Source organism: Camelus bactrianus, chromosome 14 (genome assembly GCF_048773025.1).
Source record: "Camelus bactrianus isolate YW-2024 breed Bactrian camel chromosome 14, ASM4877302v1, whole genome shotgun sequence".
NCBI classification, from domain to species: domain Eukaryota; kingdom Metazoa; phylum Chordata; class Mammalia; order Artiodactyla; family Camelidae; genus Camelus; species Camelus bactrianus.
In genome coordinates, this window is record NC_133552.1 from 70989111 (window position 1) to 71003991 (window position 14881).

The 14881-nt window shown below is 42.9% G+C and overlaps 1 protein-coding gene and 1 long non-coding RNA gene across 4 annotated transcripts; one reads left to right on the forward strand and one right to left on the reverse strand.

Moving 5' to 3' along the window:
• Nucleotides 1-2171: 2171 nt before the first annotated feature.
• CHAMP1 (chromosome alignment maintaining phosphoprotein 1) lies at nucleotides 2172-11388 on the reverse strand. 3 transcript variants are annotated; one of them, XM_074378629.1, is made up of 4 exons: nucleotides 11251-11388; nucleotides 9209-9311; nucleotides 7866-7977; nucleotides 2172-5729 (listed from the first exon to the last, which is right to left on the reverse strand). In XM_074378629.1, exon 4 carries the CDS (start codon nucleotides 5700-5702, stop codon nucleotides 3222-3224), a length of 2481 nt encoding a protein of 826 aa, XP_074234730.1. In that variant the 5' UTR covers nucleotides 5703-5729; nucleotides 7866-7977; nucleotides 9209-9311; nucleotides 11251-11388; the 3' UTR covers nucleotides 2172-3221. The 3 variants fall into 3 exon arrangements, with proteins under 3 accessions (XP_074234730.1, XP_074234729.1, XP_010950617.1); XM_074378628.1 differs by lacking the exon at nucleotides 9209-9311 and having other exon boundaries at nucleotides 11251-11387; XM_010952315.3 differs by lacking the exon at nucleotides 11251-11388 and having other exon boundaries at nucleotides 9209-11103.
• Nucleotides 11389-11757: 369 nt separating this feature from the next.
• LOC123616107 (uncharacterized) lies at nucleotides 11758-12465 on the forward strand. The gene is made up of 2 exons (XR_006723957.2): nucleotides 11758-12175; nucleotides 12270-12465. It is a non-coding gene; the product is annotated as an uncharacterized LOC123616107 (long non-coding RNA).
• The last annotated feature ends 2416 nt before the right edge of the window (nucleotides 12466-14881 follow it).

Here is a 14881-nt window from a genome sequence, read left to right on the forward strand (position 1 = left end):
ACTATGGAGGTTTACATCTCAGAGGAGATTTAAGGATGCTAATTAGCTGACTTTAAAACAGGGAGATCCTGTTAGGTTATCTGGGTAGCCCAATGTAATCACAAGGGTCCTAAGTGTGTGAGGGAGGGAAACACGTGACACCAGAAGCAGAGTCTAAGACGCACTGTGCGAGCTCACAGATGCAGAAGCGGAACCATGAGGAAAGCATGCAGGTGGTCTCTAGAAGCTGGAAAAGAGAAGGGAATGGATTCTCTACTGGAGCCTCCAGGAAAGGATGCAGCCCTGCTGACACCTTGACGTTAGCCCAGAGAACTTTGTAACTGTAAGAAAACAAATCTGCGTGGTTTGAAGCCACATTTCATGCAGTGTGTCATGGCAGTGGGAAAGAAATACAAAAATAGCTAGACTGAGAAAGGAGACACTTTTGGGTTGTTGTTAATTTAAGGATGCAATTCCACTTAAAGGGACACCCCTCTTCATTTTGATGCTTGCAGATCAGATTTGATAAGCATCATCTTCATCCAAGACAAAGCTATAGAACCCACACCAACATTAAAAACAAAAGCAGGATCAGCTACAGACACATCACAAGTCATGTAGTCAAATTAATGAAAACTAAATTGGCCACCTAGGATATAATGGCATCAAGACCAGTAATGTTGCCAAAGATGGTACAATAACTTTTATTCCCTTTCATATTAAGTGAAATCATTCCCTTTCATATTAAGTGAAATCACTGGAGACTTCACTAAAAAGTCCATTACATAGAAAATTAAGAAAATGTAAAGGCACAGAGTGGGTCACACTGATCAGTGATGGACGCTACTGTGAACGAGGCAGTTGTCAGAGGTGAACAGAAGTTCTCCAGCTTGCCCCTGACCTGAGAGGGAAACGGAGGAACAAGCGGGGAGCCATGAACAAGTGGTTCAGTAAGTACAGCTGAGGGCTCCGTGCCACAGCTGCTCACGCACCACCACCTATGCTAGCAGTATACCCTCTCACTTGTGACAGTATCATGAGAAAACATCAGATGGCAAGTTGTGGGATCCAGCTGGCTCCCCCTTGTGTAATTTAGGAAGGATTCTGTAAGAAGCTTGCATCAAAAAGCGTGAAGGCCTAAGAAGCCGTTGCATGTCGTCACATGCTCTAACAGTTGGTCTGAGACTGCAGGCTTCTAAAGGGTTTCTGGGCGCCACAGGCCCCTTGTCTTTCGGTTCATAATTTTAATGAAGTCAGTATACAAGAAACAGACAGCTGTGTCCAAGATACCTTATCTGTCCTACTGTTTGGCATCACACCTAGCAGGAAACCCCAGAACTGGAAGCTCGTCCTCAAGGTACCCAGTGTAACCAACAATCCCACCAACCACTCACACGCTTGCCTGCCAGACCGTGCTCACCAGTGACAGGTCTGAAGCTTGTAGGGCCTTCCTAGTACGACCTAAGTCTTCCCAAGGCGCGTATTCTTTTGGATGCTGTGAAAAAATGGGAACAAATGTCTTATTCCCAAATATCTGGGAACAGCTCAATAAAAGCCAGTATCTCAATTGTGGCCAAATATCAGAATCCTTATGGCACTAAAAACGTCACATTGTTTAAATGAGGCAGTCAGGACTGACCACAACCAAGATTAAACACCCTTTGATATGCTGATATGAATTGATGAGGTGTTCCATAACGAGTGCCTAATGTAGTCAGCCCTCTGTATTCTTGGTTTCCACATTCCTGGATTCAAGAACCATGAATCAAAAATATTAGAAAAAAATTTCCATAAAGTTCCAAAAAACAAAACTTGATTTTGCCACCATGCCAGCAACTATTTACATAGCATTTACACTGTATCAAGCATTGTAAGTAATCTAGAGATGATTTAAGGTATATGGGATGATGTGTGTGTAGGTTATATACAAACACTACATGATTTTATATAAGGGACGTAAGCATCCAGAGTTTGGAATCTGCATGGGGTCCTGGAACTAATTCCCTGTGATACCAAGGGATGACTGTGAACACCCTAACTTACCTATCACAGAACTCTGAGAAAGCAGAGCTGAGAAAATGCTGCTCCAGATATCAAAATTAATATGCTAAAACCAAGAGGAAATTGGAAAGAATAATTGGATTTGGTAACATACAATGAAAATTACACAAAAGGAAACACACACCTGAAGATGTTGCTAACATCAAAGTCTTTGTTTTTAATTTGGTTGATACACATTTGACAAAAAATTTTAGAATAAAATAACCCATGAACAGGCACAAGGTATTTACAGTAACAACTGTGAAAAACATAAAACTGATGTATTCTTAAACAGCAATGTCTATTTATAAAGTTTTTTGTTGTGAATCTGGAAGACTTTCAGTTCCTGCTCATTACCCTGGTCTGAAGCCCCAACAGATGGTGCGTAAAGCCCAGGAGGAGGAGGTACGGCTCGTGTGCATTTGACAAGTAAGGGTCATCTATTGGCGTGAGCTCACAGGGAAGTGAAGGGCCAGAATTTGGGGTTAGGTACAGAATGGAAGACTCCAAAAGAAACAACCAAGGGTGAGGCCTAAAATCACACTCAGGCTTCCCAGTTTCCTATAGGAGAAGGCTGCAAACTATTTTTTTTAACTGACTCAACTTCCCCCTTGTAGCAGAAAATCAGCAACCCTGAGATCCAATTTTCCATAAGAGCAATTAAGCATCTAGAAGTGGTTCAAGTTTTATAAATAAACTAATTTTACATGATCCAATAAAAATCTTAAAATAACTTTTATGATCTGAAAGTACATTTAAGAGAACAAAATTTCTGAAAATTTTCATCCCTAATTCTTAAACATTCCAACTAATGATTTCCATTGCCTGAAATTAGTTTCACAAAAAAAGATGCACTTTACCTAGATGTCTGAAATTGAGTATGACTTGCTCTTGATCATTAAATGGAATGCCTACCTCTTCAAATTCAAATACACTGAAAAGAAATTGAAGAAATTTTACACATCCGGAATACACAATATGAATGTACTGACTTACAAGATAGCCACATAAATAGAGACCAAAAACAAAAAACCAAAAACAAAAAACCCAAATGCTCATTCTTTGTAACACTACCGAGACAATTAAACGCAGTACATTATACACACCAACATCTACTGATTCAACTAGGCTATTTAACTACACTTTCAACAAATGGTTTCAATAAACAACTCTGTAGAGCACATATTCACACTGTTTAAAAATCAAATCTGCTGTTCCTCCAGTGGAGGTTCAAGAGCTTCCATTAGCTTCTTATTTGCCTCTTCATTATGCCGGCTTTGACAATGAGTTAAATGTTTCTTAAAGCCTCTTGGGAAATTTGATTCAAAATTACAACGTGGACATTTAAGTAAACTTTGCCCATGAGCTGCTACATGATTCTTAAGGAGAGATTCCAAAAGAAAAGCCTTTCCACAAATTGTGCATTTGTAAGGGCTATGGACATTATGCTTATTAACCAAATGATGCAAAACAGCACCTTTTTTCATAGCACGACAGCAACAAATTTTGCAATAATACTTTCCTTTTCCACGTTTCATATATTTTGCAATCTCTTCTTCAGAGATAAAAGCTTCTTTTTCTTCAGTAAACTGCAGAACGTTCTTGGACTGCTCTGGACTAGTCATGCCCATTTTGTTCTCTTTACTAAAATCAATAGACTCCACATCCACCTGCTCTTGGTCACTGCTTGACTCTTGGCCCTTACTGTCTATCGCATCCAAATCTGTCTTTATATACTCGCTACTACTAAGCTCAGCATCCGAGTTCTCCTGGTTGTCTTTCTTGAGCTTCTTTGAGGAAGGAAATAAAGTGTCTTCTAAGAGTTTCTTAGGTGTAGCTAGTAGTTCTTCCTGAACCAGAACATCACACTTTTGATCATCTATGGCATCTGTCTGTAGTTCATCACCAAGCTCAACTGCCTTCTGAGATTCTGAGAAGATAGCAGATTTGGGAAGTTCAGGGAAAAGGGTATGTTTCCGGGGCTCTGGAAAAAGAGCACGTTTTCGTGGTTCAGGAGAAGCAGGAGGGGCTGTTTTGGCAGGCTCGGAAAACAGGGCGGGTTTTCTAGGCTCAGTATCAACAGAGAGAACAGGCTTCCAGATATCAGAGGCCGCTTTAGGGGACTCAGGTGGCCCAGAAGGACCTGGTTTCCGGGTCTCAGGGAAGACAGGTTTCTGAGGTTCAATAAAAAAGGAAGACTTCCATAGATCAGGGGAACCACCACGGGAACTTTTCTGGGGCTCAGGAAAATCAAGTGAAGCAGGAGAAGTTTTCCGCTGATCAGGAGAAAGCTTCCAAAGCTCTGGAGACCCTGAGGGTTTTCTGAGCTCTGGAGATCCTGCTGGACTTCGGATCTCTGGGGACAGTGGTGGGCCTGGTTTGCGAAGCTCAGGAGACAAGGGAGGTCCTGCTTTACGGAGCTCAGGAGACACTGGGGGAACTGTCTTCCAATGTTCAGGTGACAAGGTGGGAGTTGTCTTTCGGAGTTCTGGTGGGCCGGACTTCCATGACTCAGGAGATGCAGGGGGAGACTTCCAGGAACCAGGTGAGACTGATGAAGACTTCCAGGATGTGGGGGCTGGTTTCCAAGGTCCAGGTGATATAGAAGGAATTGGTTTCCAAGGTCCAGGAGACACAGATGGAGCAGGTTTAGCTGGCTTCCAAGGTCCTGATGATGCTGAAGGACTGGATTTCCAAGACCGGGGGGACCCAGGTGGCCCTGGCTTCCAAGAACCTGGTGACACAGCTGGAGCTGGTCTCCGAGGCTCTGGGGAGACAGCAGGGAATGGCTTCCAAGGTTCAGGGGACTCAGAAGGGGAGAGCTTCCTTGGCTCAGGGGAGACAGTCCGGGCTGGCTTCCGAGACTCTGGAGATGCAGTTGGGGACGGTCCCCAAGGTTCAGGGGAGGCAGCTAGAACTGGTGACTCTGGAGATGAGGCTGAAGGTGGCGCCAGTGTTTCTGGGAAATGGGAGTGCTTCTGAGGTTTGGGATTAATAAGAGTAGCCTTTACTGGCTCAGGAGATACAGGAGCAAGTTTCTGTGGTTCTGGAGAAGGAACAGGCACTGGTTTCTGGGATTCAGAAACTAGAGGGACTGGTTTTGGAAGTTCAGGAGAAGAAATAGGGGCAGGTTTTGGAGGCTCGGGAGAAGGAAGAGAAGGTGTCTGTGGCTCAGGAGAAACAACACGGCCAGAATTCTGAGAGTCCAGGGAAGTAAGAGTGGGTTTTGGTGATTCTGGAGACGTAACTGGGCCAAATTTCTGTGTTTCCACGGAAAGGGCAGGTATAGATTTCAGGAGTTCTCCTGAATTAGGGGGCATTTTCTGGTGTTCAGGAAGAAGAGGGCTTTTCACAGGATCTGCTTCTTTGTTTAACTGATTTTTTGGTTTCTCACTCCATTTCTCTGGGGCTGCATGTTTGGATGTGATGTGATAATATACATTAGAGTACATCTTGCTGGTGAAAAAGCATTTATGGCAGTGAAATAGCTTTGCACTTTTCTGGTAGAATATCATTTTACCTAACCCACCAGCATCCATTTCATCACAAAATTCCGGATGGATGGTACCCATGTGGATTTGTACATTTTCATAATCTGTGCCTCTGAAACTGCAGTGGTCACACTCCAAACGTGCTGATAGTTTATGAAGGTCCTGGAATACTTCCATTTTTCTTTCTAACATACACGATTATATTCTCTAAAAGCAGTGCTGCAATAAAGTAGAAATAACTTATTTTCAGGGAACAAAATTTTGAATAAAAATACTGTTCTAGTCCTTTCTATACTTGTATCATTTTAAGCCTAGAATGGCACATGCATTTATTAGATGGTATCTCTATTAAGATTTTGAAGAGAAAGGAGAAATGTCAGTAATATTTTACTGAGTTCCAGGAACTCTGCTAGTTTTACACACATTATCTCATTTAATCCTCCTAACAACATAACTCACACAGTATTTTCATTTACAGATGAAGAAACTGATGTTCAAAGAAGTGACTTACCCATGTTACAGGACTACCAGTGACCCAGGTCTGACTCCAGCATTATCTACTGCCTGTGCCTTACACTTTGACTCTAAAACCCTGAATCAACAAAGTGTCAGCACACAAAGCTGAGTAAATATGAAAGTTATAGTTAGGCTATTAAGGCTCAATAAGAAACCTTAGATCCACTTCAGGAAGTACTTGTTAAACTAAATCTAACTATGAAAAGATGGCTTAAAAAAAAAAATCAACATATCTTGTAATGTTTTATCCATCCTAATCTATTTTTATCCATCCATTTAATAAATCATTTTGTGTTCCATGCTTTTCTAAGCACTTTGTGTTTAAAGGGGTGTCTTACAATATGGTGCTTACTTGAGCTGGGGAGGTGAGAGTGCAGAGGACAACACAGAGAAGGCTGTCAAGGAAAGGCACTCAAGCAGAGGTCTTGAATGACGTGAAGGAGTTTGCCAAGCAAAGGGCAGTTCTGGTGGAGGAAACTTAAGGCAAGTTGCTTGCCAGAAAATGAGACTTTTAACCTTTTAAGTGAGTCTTCTTAGGTGGTAAAAGTAACAGAAGCTCACGGTTAAAAACACACTTACTCACACAGTACCAGATACACGCACAGTATCACTCCCCAGGGGAAGCCACTGTACTTACGTGTCACTGAAGACATGTTTATCTTTACAAAAGTGCACACACTTTTACAGAAATGAGATATTAAACATATTGTTCTGCAATACACTTTCACTGAAGGAAGAAAAGGTGCCTGTGGCTTAGGAGAAACAACAGGACCAGGCTCCAGGGAAGCGAGAGGAACATGTTCTGGTGATTCTGGAGACAAAACTGGGCCAAGTTTCCGTGTTTCTATAGTAAGGGCAAATATAATGTTCAGGAATTCTGCTGAATTAGAAGGCATTTTCTAGGACATTTTTACATACAGAGTAAGCAGAGTTTCCTTCTCTGAATTTAAGGGTATTTCTGAAGGGGGAAAAACCCAGAAATGGATTACATGGTTCAAAGGCTTTTCGCAACTGAAACTGATATTTTACCAAACTCTCAAAAAGTTGCTGTACTTTTATATACCAACCAATAGTGCATATGTGAAGAACAATTCCCCAACTCCCTTGTCAACAGAGTATCATTAAACTTCTAATCCTTGCTACTTCTTAGGTGAAAACTGATGTCTCACTATTGTTGTAATGTACTTTTCTTTAATGAGAAAGGCTAATGAGCATTTTACCTTATTATTCATGTGTATTTATTTTTCCAGGATGTGCTTTGCCTATTCTTACTAATTTATAATAGCCCTGCATATAAAAGAAATCAGCCTCTATATGGAAAATATCTTCTCACTTTACCATGTCTCTCGACTGTAAATTTTTTTTTTTACTATGTATAGGTGGTTTACATAAAAATTAAAAACTTGAGTGTTTTCCTTATGACTCTTTTAAATTATGCTGAGCTATGACGTTCTATTAGCAATGACTAAGTTTCATGTATGATTCCATTCTGGACTCTAGTCTATTCTCCACCATTTCCATCTGGGTGTTCTTAGCATGGGAATCCAACAACTGCTAAAACAGATTCTGTAAGTAACATTTTTAGCACATGTTCATACATCATTACATATATGGGTGTGTATACCTTTATAGAGTTTTTCCTCGAGAACTCCACCAAGCACTTTTCAAAAATATACTCATCATAAAATACTCTCTTAAACATCAGAAAGTGAGAAATGATAAAAGCACACAAAAATATATGCAAAGCAATGCTGGCAGAATATCACTGAAATCCAGGACAAGTAGTTTTAGAATGGGGAGGGAATGAAAAAACAACATACTTTTCCCTAGTAGACTTACCAGCTGTCTTACTAGAAGTCTTACAAGGGCAGAGAAGTCTACATGGCTTTTTGAGTAAACCACAGACAATAGCCTGCAGTACATCAAGAAGGACAAAGATGAGAACTTGAACCTGAAAAAAAATAAAAGAAGGGTAATCAAAATTACTTCTCTGTGGTAATTTGTGCCCTCTGTAATAGAATTCTGCCTCTTCCTCTCACTGTCCTGCCCCTTCCAACATTGAGAGGGGTCCAATCCAATAAGCCTGGACACTAACTGCAATGAAAGGACACCAAAGACTACAGTAGATGCTATCCATGACTATCAAATTCCATGGTAATGATCCACTATGTAATACCTAACCCTAACCCAGTCAAACCTTCTCAAACCCACCATCTAACTTCAGCTGATGTGACCGGCATCCAGGAGACTCCTGCCGTGACTACAGGCTATTCTGTCAATTATCCATGCACAGCAGAGCAGCAAATTAACACACAGTGGAGGAAGGGACAACATACCAATAGGATCAAGGGGCAAAGAGGGAAGAGGCTTCTGCAAAAGGGAGGGATGGTAGTGCTTCATGATGTCTCATGAAGACTGGGGAACTGATCTTAGATTCCCAGAATTGTAAAATTAGGAAAGACCTGAACTATTGTCTAGCCTGAGTCATTGGATTGTAGGGCAGAAGACCTCAGAGATCATGTACTTTCAAACTTCTATTTATAGTGAAGGGAACTCAAACCTAGACATAAACCACCTTTCTCAAGATCAGGCAGATAATCAGCACCTGACGAAGGACCAGAAAAACGTTCTGCTATCTATCCAGGTTCTTCCTTGTGTATCCTGACCAAACGAATACAATGGGATTACTAAGATCTTGAAAAGCCAGTAAATGGGCCACATTCAACTAAATGAAATTTATCAAACATCTGTAATCCAAATATCAATTGCAGACTATAAGACTAGAGTCTGCACTGGGCAGAGTATCCCAGTGGATTACTGGGAAGGATACTTTAAGAAAGTCCTTAAGACTAGGAATATGCAAAAGAAAGCAAATATAATGGTAGTCAGTCTTTAAGAAGATGTCATTTGTGAGCAGAGACTTAACTTCAAAAGAGGAAGAATTTCAGATTAACATGTAAGCTGTCCAAGTGGAAGCCAGCAGGAAAAGAGACTTCAGGTCAACCTAAAAAGTTTGTTACAAAGTATTTAATCATGGACTAGAATGAGTTGCTTTGTTAGGTAGGAGCCGTCCACAATTGGAATCCAATGGTCAGTAAAGGACTGGAAGGATCCTCACAGGACTTAAGTCCAACCTTATTTTACAATCAACACAAAACTCATGCTGGGGGGGAGGGACCAACCTGTCAAAGATCACAGTAAGTAGGTCACAGGAAGCTACAGAAGCCCCTGGTTTCTGCTTCCAGATCTCTGTTGTAAGACAACGATGTCTCTCCCATGGTGACGCTGGAAAATTGAGTCCAGAATTCAACTGCTAGGTGAGACACTAAGATTACTTCCAGCCTCAAGATTACAGAAGTTTTTTTCCTAAAGGTCAGGGCTCCTAAGCCTAACTATGAAAGTAACTCTACATTATTCAGATTAATAAAAATTTCTTATCTTACTTTTCACCTCTACAGACAACATTGTCTCTAAAAACATGTTTTAATCATGAGTGTTTTGCTACTCCATCATCCTGTATTTTTCAGTGAGGATAGCAGGTGATATCACACCTATTTTCATCTCCCATTCAACTTCTTCCTTAAAGTCTAGCACTACTGGTCGTCTTCTAAAACATTTTGACACACAGCTCTTAAATGTAAAAATGTGTTTAGCAGAGCATGTTTAAAGCTAATTGGGTCCCACTAGTATGTACACACTAGCATTGCTCTTCACCCTCGCTGGTTTTCTTTTAAAATTAAACTTTATTTCTTAGAGCAGTTTTAGGTTTAAGGAAAAACTGAACAGAAAGTTCTCTGTTCTCATGTATCTCCTTTCCTCCCTTGCACACCCTTCCTATTATTAACACCCTGTATTAATGTGGCAGACTTGTTAGAGACGAATATATAGTTACTCTTAACTAAAGTCCACTTTATACAGGGCTCACCCCACGTGCTGTACAGTTCTGAGGGTTTTCACAAATGTAGTGTCATGTTCTCTACCATTACAGATTCACACAAAGTAATGTCACTGTTCTAACAATTCCCCGTGCTCCTCACAACCACTGTCTCTGTAGTTTTGCCTTTTTGTATACACTTTCTAAACTGTGGTAAAATATAATATTGACCATTCCAGCCATTTTTAAAAGCATAACTGAGTGGCATTAAGTACATTCACAATGTTGTATGACCACCACCATTATCCACTTCCAGAACCTTTCATCACCATAAACAGAAACTGGACACTCATTCAACAGTACCCCTTTCCACCCCTATTTGCCTTTCTGTTTCTGAGCGGAATCACACACCTGTTCTTCTGTATCTGGCTTACCTCACTGGGCATGTCTACACCGCAGCATGTATCAGAATTTAATTCTTTTTTAAGGATGAGTAACATACCACAATTTATTTCCATTCATCTGTTGATAGTCATTTAGACTGTTACCTCCTTTAAGCTATTCTGAATAAGGCTGCTGTGGACACTGGTGTGCGAGTATCTGAGTCCCTGCTTCCAATTCTTCAGAGTTTACACCTAGGAGGGGAATTGGTGGGTCATATGGTAACTCCATGCCCAAATTTTGAGAAAGTACTACACTGTTTTCCACAGGTGGTGGCCGCACCATTTTACTACCCTGCCAGCAACGAACGAGTGTCCACTCTTGTTTTCAATAATAACCGTATCAGTGGCTGTGAAGTGGTATCTCATTCTGGTTTTCATTTTCGTAACTCTGATGGCTAATGAGCATCCTCTGATGTGCTCACTGGCCATCTGCACGTCTTCTTGGGAGAAATACCCACTCAAGTCCGTTGCCCATTTTAAAACCGCTTTTTGTGGTTGAGCTGCAGGATTTCTTTACATCCTCTGGACACTAACCCCTTATCACACACACGATCACACTCCTCCCACGCCAGGGGCTGCCTGGCTGAGTTTTAAATAGCAACGACGACAAAAGCCCACGCAGACGAGGGGCAGAGGAAACTGCCTCCGGGCCAGAACGCAGAACATGCCCGCCCGGCTGAGTGAGGTCCCCGCTCCTCGCGGGGTTTCCGACAAAACGCTTCCTGCCTCTGACGGGGTGACGCAGGGCCTCCCACCCCGGATCTGGCGGCCCAACCCCGCCTTGGCCTCCGGGGGAGCGGTCCTTCCGCCGGCAGGCGGCCCGGCCAGGCCCCTCCTCGGAGGCCGTCCCCGGCTTCCTCGGGGCTACGGCCCGGATGACGCCCCTCCCGCCCGCCCCGCTCCTCACCGGTGGGCAGCGGGCGGCGTCCAGGCGGGCGAAGGACGGCGGGAGGCCGGGCTCGCGGCCCCGGGCGGCTCCGCGAGGCCCTGCGGCGCGGCGGCCTCCCGAATGGCGGCGAGGCGCAGGCGCGGGCTCCGGGCGCGCGAACGTGCGCGCGGCCACAGAGCGGGCGGGCGGAGGCTGACGGGAAGCGAGTTTGGCGCCGCGCGCCCTCCCACGCGGACCAATCAGATCGCTGGGCGCGGGGACGTCGCTTTGCCGAGGGGACGTCGGCGGGTCAAGCAGCCCGCTAGGCCCCCGGAAGTGATGCAACTCCCACCCGCCCCGCGAAGGGCCGTGCGGCCCCCGCCCGGACATGCCCGGAAGTTCCTGCGAGCCGGTGGGGCTCGATGTGGGTCCGCGATACTCCCTACCGTGCGGGCCGGGCGGGCCTCGGCGTTGCGCCTCCCGCTGGGTGGAGGGGCCGAGCTGCAGCCTGCGGTCCCTCGGCTGCTCAGGGTCTTGGACTTGCTTGTTTTTCGGGTCCTTTGAGGCTAACATCTCCGCGGATCCCAAGCGCCCGGGGTGCTGCGCCAGGAGAACAGCTGGCGCGTGGTCGCTGTGTGAGCCAGCGGCCTCCACTCTGCCTCCGTTGCAGCATCTCCGGTCTATCCCTGTGGTTTTTGTTTTATCCTCACTTTTACCCAAGTTTAAGATCTTGCATCCTTTTAATTTCTGTAAATAGTCTTAAACAGTAACGGGTGCATGCTAGGAAATTTGCAGGTTTTTGTTTTTTAGCAAGGTGATCCATAATTTTGACTTAACAGCTTTAAAAGAAAACTTAAAATTAAAGGCTAAAAAATTTTCTAATATCTTTTACCTGAGCTCCGTGGACTCCTCCCCGATGGAGGCACCTGCCTGGAATTGAAGGGCGTACCTGCCCAGGTTCACGGTAAACTCACTGGGACTGGAGGGGAGTGGGTGACGGGACTGCAGATAAATGAACACCATTCACCTTACCCAGGCAAATGCTTCCCATCCTCCAGGGCCCAACTCTGAAATGAACTCTAATCTCCTGGCTGAAAATTTATGAAAAAAAGAAATGCTGAAACCCTGTTGAGAAATACAGGGGAAAGACACAAACAGCTTATTTACAAAAGAAGACCGACATGTCCAATAAAGAGGAAAACCTTCAGCTTTAATAATAAGAAAAATGCAAATAAAAACACGATTTAAGTGGCAGGTGTGAACGTAGCCATGAGATTTTTTAAAATTGAAGTATGATTGATTTGCACTGTTGTGTTATTTTCTGGTGTACAGCATATTGATTCAGTTATACACAGAAACATTCTTTCTCATATTCTGTATTATTGTAGGTTACTACAAGATGCTGATTATATAGTTCCCTGTGCTTTACCGTAGTGATGCAGGATGTGGGGCATGAGGAGGGCTGAGTCCCAGGTCTCGGTTGAGCCCCTGGGATGTGCCCTGCCAAGTGTGGGTCCTTGGCTTTGTGCAGAAAAGAATTCAAGTGCAAGCCACTGTTGAGTTAAGATAGATTTATTTAGAGAGATACATACTGCATAGAGTATAAGGCAAGAGGCAGGCAAGGAAAGAGTTGTGGGAATTGGGTGCTCAGGTTAAAGTAAAAGTAGGTACACACTCCATAGGCAGAGGGCAGGCCCTCTCCAAAGTGGATAGAAAGTGCAAAGGACCACTAGGCATGGTGTTGTCACTTTTTATGGTCTCAGTAGCTTCACAAGCCTACGGGTGCAATCAATCTAACAGCCCTGGGGAAGGGGCTGGGATTCCCAGGGACTGGGCCACCGTGCATTCTTTGGCCTTTTGCGGTTAGCCTTGGGTCTGTCATGGCGCCTGCGGGCATGTTATTTGATCATGCTGTTACAATGAGCGTATAATGAAGCTGAAGGTCTATTAGAAATCAAACCTCTTAATCCTCAAGGCCAACTAGGAGGTGAATCTTCCACCATTTTGGTTGCTGTCATTCCTTGAGTGGCTGTGCCCTGCCCTCTTCCTTCCTGTCTCAGTAGGACCTTGTTGCCTGTTTTATATATAGTAGTATCTGCAAATCCCAAACTCCTAATTTATCCTTTCCCCCGCCGTTTGCCCCTGCTAACCATAAGTTTGTTTTCTGTCTGTGAGTGTGTTTCTGTTTTGTAAATAAGTTCATTTTTGTTTCAAATGGCATTATTTTATTCTTTTTATGGCTGTGTAATATTCCATTATGTATATATGCCATATATGTATAATGTATATATATATCACATCTTTATCCAGTCATCTGTCGATGGACATTTGGGTTGTTTCCATGTCTTGGCCATTGTAAATAGTGCTGCTATGAGCATTGGGGTGCATGTGTCTTTTCAAATTAGAGTTTCCTCCAGATATATGCCCAGGAGTGGGATTGTTGGATCATAGGGTAAGTCTGTTTTAGTTTTTGAGGAATCTCCATACTATTTTCCACAATGGCTGCACCAAATTACATTCCCATCAGTGGTGTAGGAGGGTTCTCTTTTCTCCACACCATCTCTAGCATTTATTATTTGTGGACTTTTTAATGATGGCCATTCTGACCAATGTAAAGGGATACCTCATTGTAGTTTTGATTTGCATTTTTCAGTTAATTATTGATATTGAGCATGTTTTCATGTGCCTATTGGCCATCTGTATGTCTGCATTGGAGAAATGTCTGTTTAGGTTTTCTGCCCATTGCTTGATTGAGTTGTTGTTGCTGTTTTGTTGTTGTTGTTGTTGTTATTCAGTTATTTGAGGTGTTTGTATATTCTGGAAATTAAGCCCTTGTCAGTTGCATCATTTGCAAATATTTGAGATCTTTACTTTGAACATCAGGTTTTTCTTTTAAAAGAACTTGTGAGATCATTAACTGTAATATGAAGTTATGTTGTGAAATTTAGTTTGGGCATATATGGAGTTCTGTAGTTTGTATTTGAAGGTCTTGTAATAATTTTATTGAAAGTGTTGCTGTTGTATCAGCATCACCATAATAACTTGCAACCCTTTATTGTTGTTATTTGTGAGGCCACTTCCTGGAAGGCAGTTTAATTTATTATTCCTATCACACAATTTCCAGTTAAAGAACAGGTTAGAGCCCAAGACTGGTAGCAAGATACCTGTTTTTATTTCTGTATTTGGTGAAGATGAGATGTCTTGGAGGGATCTGTCAGTGAAATATGAGTGTACAAACATGTACTTGTTCCTTTGATTTATCTGCAGAAGGGGGACCCTTCAATCTAGAGGTGGTTGTGGAGTGTGTGGATACCTCTGGGTTCCTTTTCTTTATGATGCCTCTGGGGCCTTTTTACCTTCTGTTGTGAAATTCACTGTTAGAGATAAGGCTTGCTGTGGATGCAGGCTGTAATTTGAACGGGTGCTTTACTTTGTTTTCTTAAGTGTTCAAATGAGTTGATTATCCCAACTGAACTCTGAACAAACCTGTAGCACTGTGCAACTTTTGGGGGCCAAAATCTAGATTGTGATGGGGCAGTAATTCTGGGTCTTTTTCATGGGTGTTTTCTTTATAAATAGACAACAACAAAATAACGAAACACCGAAAGACCTTCTTCCATTATTTTGAATCGAAATTACATAAGCAAAGCTATTGTAGTAATAGAATATG